The sequence below is a fragment of the Cervus canadensis genome, chromosome 2, assembly GCF_019320065.1.
Source record: "Cervus canadensis isolate Bull #8, Minnesota chromosome 2, ASM1932006v1, whole genome shotgun sequence".
In the NCBI taxonomy this organism is placed as follows: domain Eukaryota; kingdom Metazoa; phylum Chordata; class Mammalia; order Artiodactyla; family Cervidae; genus Cervus; species Cervus canadensis.
Genome location: NC_057387.1, coordinates 56843253 through 56851406, shown reverse-complemented (window position 1 = coordinate 56851406; position 8154 = coordinate 56843253). Strand labels below are relative to the sequence as shown.

At 41.1% G+C, this 8154-nt stretch overlaps 2 protein-coding genes across 2 annotated transcripts in view; one reads left to right on the top strand and one right to left on the bottom strand.

Annotated features, from left to right (window-relative positions):
• Positions 1-924: 924 nt before the first annotated feature.
• On the bottom strand, positions 925-1420 carry LOC122428875 (glycine-rich cell wall structural protein 1.0-like). Its single transcript, XM_043449016.1, has 2 exons — positions 1183-1420; positions 925-1127 (listed from the first exon to the last, which is right to left on the bottom strand). Exons 1-2 carry the CDS (start codon positions 1418-1420, stop codon positions 925-927), a joined length of 441 nt encoding a protein of 146 aa, XP_043304951.1.
• PRKACB (protein kinase cAMP-activated catalytic subunit beta) overlaps positions 1106-8154 on the top strand; it is a 155036-nt gene continuing 147987 nt past the window's right edge. The window contains exon 1 of the mRNA XM_043460853.1: positions 1106-1476. Within this exon, the coding sequence (XP_043316788.1) occupies positions 1431-1476 (46 nt within the window). The 5' untranslated portion in view covers positions 1106-1430. The remainder of the gene's footprint in view (positions 1477-8154) is intronic.

Genomic DNA, 8154 nt, shown 5'->3' with positions numbered 1-8154 from the left:
GAAATAGTGGAAAGAACTTACTGAGAAATTTCTACAGTTACTACTCTGCTTTAGTCAGTAGTGAAAGCTATTTTTCAAAATTCGGAGAGATTTCCAATGCTGACTTTGAAATCTACAAGTATCCACTAAATATCTACTGTGCCTGGTGCCTTGGGGACACAAAATAAATTTATGTAGCCTTTGTGCCTCCAGAAGTTAGTCTTTTTAAACTAAATTTAGAATAAGGACTTGCCTGGTGGTAGAATAAATGCTCACAGCGCAAAGTTCAAAGAAATATGCAACAAAAAGCACTGAAATGCCACATAAATTACTTGGTTACTATGCACAATTCAAGTGCTCTAAGATGGATACTAAGGAAAACGCCACTACCAGTTGGGAATGCATTTATTTTGACATCTACACAGACAGCTGCAAAATACAATGACTCACATCAACAGACGTTCTGCAGAAACAGCAATACTTTCCGTTCTTTCCGCCTGGGCTATCTGACAAAACCTGAGAGCAATCCCGCAAAACCACAGCGGATGAAAGTTGCACGGGAAACATCAAAGGGATGGTGACCAACTACCTAAGAACCGGGAGGAAAACGTGGTGGGCTCGGCGAATACCTGAATCTGGGACGCAAAGAGAGGCTCCGAACCACGATCGCAATTAGGGACGAGGTTGTTCCCAGTATCTGGCTGATACTGATCAGTCCGCAAAGCCCGGAGGCGAGAACCAAGGAGTTCCCCTCCTATGCCATCTCCTCCCAGACCGTGCGATCCTCTCGGACCGGTGGGACTGTGGGGCCACGGAAGCGTCTGACGAGGAGCCGCCGCAAAGCGGGGCACAAAGAATTCAACCCAAACCCCTTTACGGCCTCCCGCGGCCCCGCTCCAGACTGACGCCACTCTGAGACGACAAGTTCCTGAAAGCTAACGGTCCCTACGCCGCCTCCCATATCTCTGGCATCCGAGAGTAAGCCCGGGCCACCACATCCCAGCCCCGCTGGCCGCTGAGGTGCCAGCCCGGGTTATCCCGGGCCGAGGCTCCCCTCAGCCCGCCGCCCGCGTCCCAGGACGGCACGTCACTTCCGGCGCGCGCGCCCGCGGGTGAAGAGGGACAGGGTCCCGGGCCCGGGTGCGCGACTGCCCGGGGGCGCGCAGGGGGGGCGGGGCGGGGGAAGGGGGAGTGTCTGCCCGCCGCCGCCGCCGCCGCCACCACCGCCACCGCCACCGCCACCGCCACCGCCGTGGCATCCGGGGCTGAGTTCGCTGAAGCCCTGGCTTCGGAACCCGCCCAGTCTTCCCGCCCGCATTCTGGGCGCCAGCGCCGGGAGCACTGACTGCTGTGACCGGTGTAGAAGCGGGAGCTGCCTTAGCCTGTGGAGCGGCGGGGACAGTGCCAGCCCCGCTTCCCTTCCCTCACCCCTTCCTCCCATCGCCCCAGTCATGGGGAACGCGGCGACCGCCAAGAAAGGCAGCGAGGTGGAGAGCGGTGAGTCAAGGGCCGGGTCTGGGGATCGGCTGGGCGGGCTGGCGCGGGGTCGGAGCCCGGAGGCCGCAGGCATGGTCCAGGCCTCAGCGGCCGCCGGGAACCACTCAAGGGGGCCCTGGGGACCAGCTGCCTTCCTCCTCCACCCCCTCCCCCCAGCTCCGGCGCGAGAGCTGAGCGTCGAGGGCCGGACGGAGAGGGCGAGGGAGGAGAGAGGTCCCCGTGACTCCCTTTTACACTAAAGCGGGGGGACTCCCAAGCTTAGACACTTCCCCAAATATGGTCCGGATAAAGAAGTCTCTTGGACCATCCCAAGCCCTCGCTCCCTCCCCGCCCCCCGGCCCCGTCCCCTGCTTTGGGAGCCACAGGTAGCGTTGGCTCTTTTCCCTCCATCACTTGGGTCTAACCCAGTTTTATCATCAGGTGAGGGATTGCTGCTCTGGTTCTCCGCAGGTGAGGTTAATCCTAAATGGGTTTCAGAGATCCTCCATCTCTTCTGGTTAGGAGTTGAAAATATAGTAAGAGTGAGCAGCAACTTTTCCCATTAGAGAAAAAAAGCAGGACAGGTTTGCCGTCTCTTAAAACATTCAAAAATTTGCTACAATGTCTGTAAAACTTAAAGGTTACTCCGAGTTGAAGTCCTTCCAGAATTGCGTGGATTTCTTCTGAGAGCTGCAAGTGCAGGCACTCTACACTTTCCTGTATGGCCATATGGTTTTGTTTCGTTTATCTGTCAGTCTGTCTATTAGTCAGTCAGTAAATGTGGATGGTTTTTGCCTTTGCCCAGTACAACTCATATCTTGTAATTCAGAGTGAACAGATAACAAGTATTTATTTTGTTACTAGGAGTAAATAACATGTAAGCACTTGAGGCAATGCCAGATGAATAGGGGGATACCTGATGATTTATTCCAATTTGTGTAAACAGTATCTTTTAATGTTTCTGTGTTTGTAACGTGTTTTAAGTTAATTTCATAATTTAGCATGAAGGAAATAGTCTCCCCCCCACCCCAATATCAGGGCTTCCCTTGTGGCTCAGCTGGTAAAGAATCCGCCTGCAATGCTGGAGACCTGGGTTTGATCCCTGGGTTGGGAAGATCCCCTCGAGAAGGGAAAGGCTACCCACTCCAGTATTCTGGCCTGGAGAATTCTATGGACCGATAGTCCATGGTGTTGTAGAGTCAGACATAACTGAGCGACTTTCACTTCACTTCACTTCCCCCATATCAGTAAAGCAGAATCAATTTGGAAAGATCTAGTCATTCATTTTGTTTAATATGAATAGTTAGGTCAAATTATGTGGTTTGTGTTTCACCAATAAGGTTTTGGTGTTAATTTCCAGGAGCTTCAGAAAAGTTTAATGTCTTTAATATGTGAGATGGACATTTTAAAAAAACAATATAGAGGTGGAACTTCAGTGGTCTTTTTTCTTATAATTGCACAAATGTAGTAACTAACTGTATAGAAAGTATTAAAAATGAGGGAAGTGTAAGGAATTGTTTCTGCCTTTTGTCATTTTCCTTTTGAAGTTCTATTAACATAAAGATAAAATGTGTACTAATGTATTACAAAGTGTGCTTGGTAATTGAATCATATCAGTGATTTTTTATTAACAAGTACTGGCCTGTACAGTGTTTATATTTTTAATAGTGATAGTAGACTCTTTTGTGATCTATATATTTCCATTAAGGTTATCAAACAAATTCTCACCTAGACATTTGAAGCTCCTAGCTATGAGATAATCTTAGAATATTTACTGGAAACAGAATGGAAACTTTAAAAATGTTTGAATAAATTCTTTCATAAGCTTTAACTGTTAGTGGCAGCCTAGTTCTTAAGTATGTTAGCCAGCTTTATATAGAAGTTTGTTTATGGAAACTGAAGGTCATTATAGTAGTTTGAATACATATTCTGAATTGATAAGAGAAAATAGCAAGTTATGTCTCACTGGACAGTCATTTGAAATGTCACATGTTGATTAGTTTGTAATTTCATTTGGAGCAATGTTATCAGGTACATGTTGCTGCTGGTCTACCATGGTGAACAAAGACATTTTTATCTATATATCTTAAAATTTAATGAAAGAATAAGTTATACCATTATATAGCTAACTGATTTGTATATTTTTTAAAAATTACTTTTGAAAATATATGGCTTTCAAAATTTGAATGTAGTTATTTAAACTTCAATATATTCCTTTCAAACTTTGAGTGTAGTTATTTAAACCTGGCATGCTGTCATCCATGGGGCAAAGGGTTGGACACGACTGAGTGACTGAACTGACTGAACTGAATTTAAACTTCAACCAATACATAAAAGCATAAGCTTTTAGAAATGTAAGTGGTCCTAGAGATCAGCCTATGTAATCATTCCTTTTCAAAGCCAGAGAACTTGACCTCTGAAGAAGCAGGAGCTGAGATCTTACTGTTAGTGATATCAGAGTAAAGAATTGAGTCTGGTCCCCTGACTCCATTCTGCATCACTAACTAATCAAGTAACACCAATATTTTCAAAGTGTCTGCTAAGTGTATTAGTTTTTTATGGAGATCCTGTAAGTAAAGGCTCAAAAAGTTTTACTATCTAATGTGAGAGAGAAAATGTACATATAAAAGTTAACTGAAAAGCAAAATATGACAAATGCTAACATTATGGAATGTGAAGTTAAAACTCTGAAAACTACCAATAGGAAAATGTTTGACTTGAAATGATTTAAAAATATCAGGTCAGTTAGGATTTGAGGTTTGGCTCATGCCTCATACAGGTGACTCTGGACTTTAGTTCTAAAAATATTCCAGAACAATGAAGTGGGGCATAAAAATATTTGAGAAGGGTCTTGGTTAGCTTGGCCCATCTGGTGCTTATGTTGTACTGTACTGAAATCTGTCCTCCAATGCTTGCTGTGCTGTGCTCAGTCATGTCCAACTCTTTGTGACCCCATGGCCTGTAGGCCACTAGACCCCTCTGTCCATGGAATTTTCCAGGCAAGAATACTGGAGTGGGTTCTAATTCCTTCTCCAGGCAATCTTCTCGACCCGGGGATTGAATGCATGTCTCCTTTGTGTCTTCCCCATTAGCAGGCGGATTCTTTACCACTGTGCCACCTGGGATCCCAACATTAAGTTGGGTACTTATTCTACTGTGGTGAACTGGGAAATTGTATTGAGATGTCGTAAAACTTAATGAAAGAGCAACTCTTACTTTTACATATCTACTTGTTTTGTATATTAAAAAAAATTACTCTAATAAATATTAGTCAGTTCAGTCACTCAGTTGTGTCCGGCTCTTTGTGACCCCATGGACTGCAGCACGCCAGGCTTCCCTGTCCATCACCAACTCCTGGAGCTTGTTCAAACTCATGTCCATCGAATTGGTGATGCCATCCAACCATCTCATCCTCTGTCGTCCCCTTCTCCTAAATATAGTAAATAAATATAGGAGTCTTCTCATAAATATAGGGGTCTCAAAATTTGAATGTGGTTATTGAAACCTCAGCTAATAGGCAGAAGTATGAATTTTAGAAAAATAAGTGAACATATAATTCTCTGAGAAATTTTAAACTTGTCATTCAAAATTGTTTCACTTATCCTGTCTTTCACTTTATTCACAGTCCCCAACATAAAAATCATGTCACTTATTTTAACCTGAAAGGTTAAAGAACAAAAACCACACATACACACAGTGGATTTCCGTTCCCCTCACATATTGCCTGTGGGCTTTATGTGTAACACTGTCAGAACCATGGTGCTGAGGCCTGCGGTTACAGTGTTGGTGGAGGTTTGGATGCACATTCTTCTGTGACTGCAGGTGGTAGAGCCACCAGTGTTCATACAATGATTTTTTTTTTATTTTTAATGTTTTCCGGAGTGTTTCTCTGTCTTAAGAACTTTTGAAGATGAATGGAAGTTAAAGAGTCACCCACTAGTAGACTAGGTTCAACCAAAATGCAGATTTCATAAAAACTAGCATTTTTTAAGGGTTTACTATGTGCCTGATTCTCTTAAGTTTGCATGCATGATTTTCTTAATCTTTTCAGCTGTATAACATAGTTCAGTTATTCTCCATTTTATATTATAGATAAGAAAAAGGAGGCTCAGAGAGCCTAAATGACTTGCCTAAGGTTGCACAGCTAGTTCAGTGAAAGGGTAACATTTGAACTAGACAGGTTAACCTTAGAACCTGAAATCCTAACCACTATTCAGACACCCTCTGTATGCAACAGAAAGCTTATTCTGAGGCACACAGAATAGTTTAGACTTCACTTTAGTCAGTATTATTATAGGAAATTTTGGTTGTTTTCAATAGTGATTATTTGGATATAATAAATATCTTAAATGAAAGTTATTTTTTTTCTTGTGCTGTCTTCTAGATTCAATTTCTGTAAAATGAGGATGAAGGATTAAATTACCTTGAAAGTCTTTTCAGATTTAATATGGTATAATTTCAAAGTAAGCCTTAGAAAACTGATTTTATATACTTAAACCTTCATTAATATTTGTATTTAATTTTTTCTTCTTATTCATAAATGTATAGTTTCCCTTTCTGTGAAATAGCCAATTGAAAAATTACTTTCTGAACTTGTACTGCCATTTTAAAAGTATTTGGAAATTTGCATTTTATACCATGATTTGCAGTAGCACTATCCAATCAGACTTTCTGCTGTGATGGAAATGTTCCTATCTACATTGTCTTCTGTGGTTGCCACTAGCTGCCTGCAGCTATTGAGCACTTGAAATGTAACCAGGGCAACTGGGAAACTGAATTTTTAACTTACATGCGGCAGTTAGTGTTTGATATATTGGACAGCACAGGTTTAGAGCATAGCATAGTTTAGAACATAGTGGTGGTGGTGATTTAGTCGCTAAGTTGTGTCTGACTCTTGCGACCCCATGGACTATAGCCTGCCAGGCTCCTTTATCCATGGGATTCTCCGGCAAGAGTACTGGAGTAGGTTGCCATTTCCTTCTCCAAGTTTAGAATATAGCATGTAATAAAAACACCAACCTATCTTTCCATCATCTTTGTAATTTGTAGATCCTCACAAGTGTTCATAGAGGAACAAAATGCTATATTTATCTTTTCTCATACTAGAAATTAACTTATTTCTTCAGTTTTTCCCCTGAATAAGTATTTACAAACCTAGTGAACATATTATTATAGTTTAGTAATTATGTATATAATCTGTAGAGTTAGGTACAAAGTTAATTTCCTTATTGGACTCTACTAGAATTAGAATTTTTTAGTTTTTAATGCTGGATCTCTGTGAATATATTTCAATGAAAATTTTTATAGCTTTGAATAAGAACTAATTTAGTGATCTCATCTTATTCATGTCTTTAAACTTTCAGTTATTTTTTAAAGGAAAATTAGTAACATTCCATTTTAATAGATTGGCAGAAGAATTTTGAAATAGTCTTCATTAGTTTAAAAAATAAAGAAAAAAATCAAAACAAACAGCCACACTATTTGGATGATAAATACATTTTATTAATATCACATGCAGTTCCGTGATTCTGTGATTCAATTTTGTGCAGATTATTTACAGTATAAAATTATCTCCTGTTCAGGAACCATTTTCTCCTGGTCAGTGTCCTGCACTTAGGATATTGTTGCTTTTCATTGCCAGCAACAGGATAATTAGAGCCATGAAAGCTAGTTTAGAAAAGTAAGCCATAGCTGAGTGGCAGAAGCAGCACATGAAAAGATCCGAGGTAAGTAAGCATATAGCTATTAAGATTCTTTCAGACAGTGTATGCTAAGTCACTTCAGTCATGTCTGACTCTTTGCAACCCCGTGGACTGTAGCTGCCAGGCTTCTTTGTCCATGGGATTCTCCAGGCAAGAATACTGGAATGGGTTGCCATGCCCTCCTCCAGAGGTTGGAAAGGGATTGAACCTGTGTCTTTTACCTCTGCATTGGCAGGTGGGTTCTTTACCACTAGCCCCAGCTGGGAAGCCCAGATGGTCAGGAGTTGACCATAAATAATTCTGATGTTCCATTAAATTAATAAAATAAGTAATTAGTATAGTTTATAAAATTGTCTGTATATTTATGTGATAATAAATGCTAGTACACATATATGTCCAAATTTCCTCAAAGGAATAAATCTTAGGTTTTTAATGGGGAAAAAAAAAGAAAAAAACTACTTTAAGTAGGAAAATGTGGAATTTATGGGAGTTAAATATACCTAGGTCAGTACCATATTATATTGAGTATTTTTCTTAATTTAAAAAATATTCCATCAAGAGTATCTTCTATTTTTCTTTTCTTTGTTCATTCATTCTTGCTTTCATTTATTCATTCTAGCATATTGAGCTCCTAAAACATGACAGACTTTATGCAAGTCTGTGGGAATAAAGATTGAATAGGACCCAGTACCTGCTGCAGAATGCCAGTATTTCAGAAGAGGGAGACAGACGTGTCAACAACTTAATAATAATTAAAAAAAACCAAAAACCTATTACAAATGGCTTCTTAAGTTCAGCGGGGGAACCAGTAGAAAGTATAGTCATTTCCACTGAGGTGGGTAGGGGATGAAGTCCAGAAAGGACTTCAAAGAAGAGGTGAGCCCTGGGTTGAGCATTGAAAACGGTAAATGTTCAACAGTAGATTTACAGGAAGAAGTGTGTTCTGAGAAGAGGGAACGCACAGAGTGAGCAAAGATGCAGAGGGTTGAAACAGCAT

Excerpts from the sequence above, each read along its gene's own strand:
- LOC122428875 (XM_043449016.1), bottom strand. The coding sequence starts at position 1,420 with ATGGGAGGAAGGGGTGAGGGAAGGGAAGCGGGGCTGGCACTGTCCCCG. Across the intron at positions 1,128-1,182 it reads TGGTGGCGGCGGCGGCGGCG|TCGCGCACCCGGGCCCGGGA; the intron begins GCGGGCAGACAC and ends GCCCCCGGGCAG.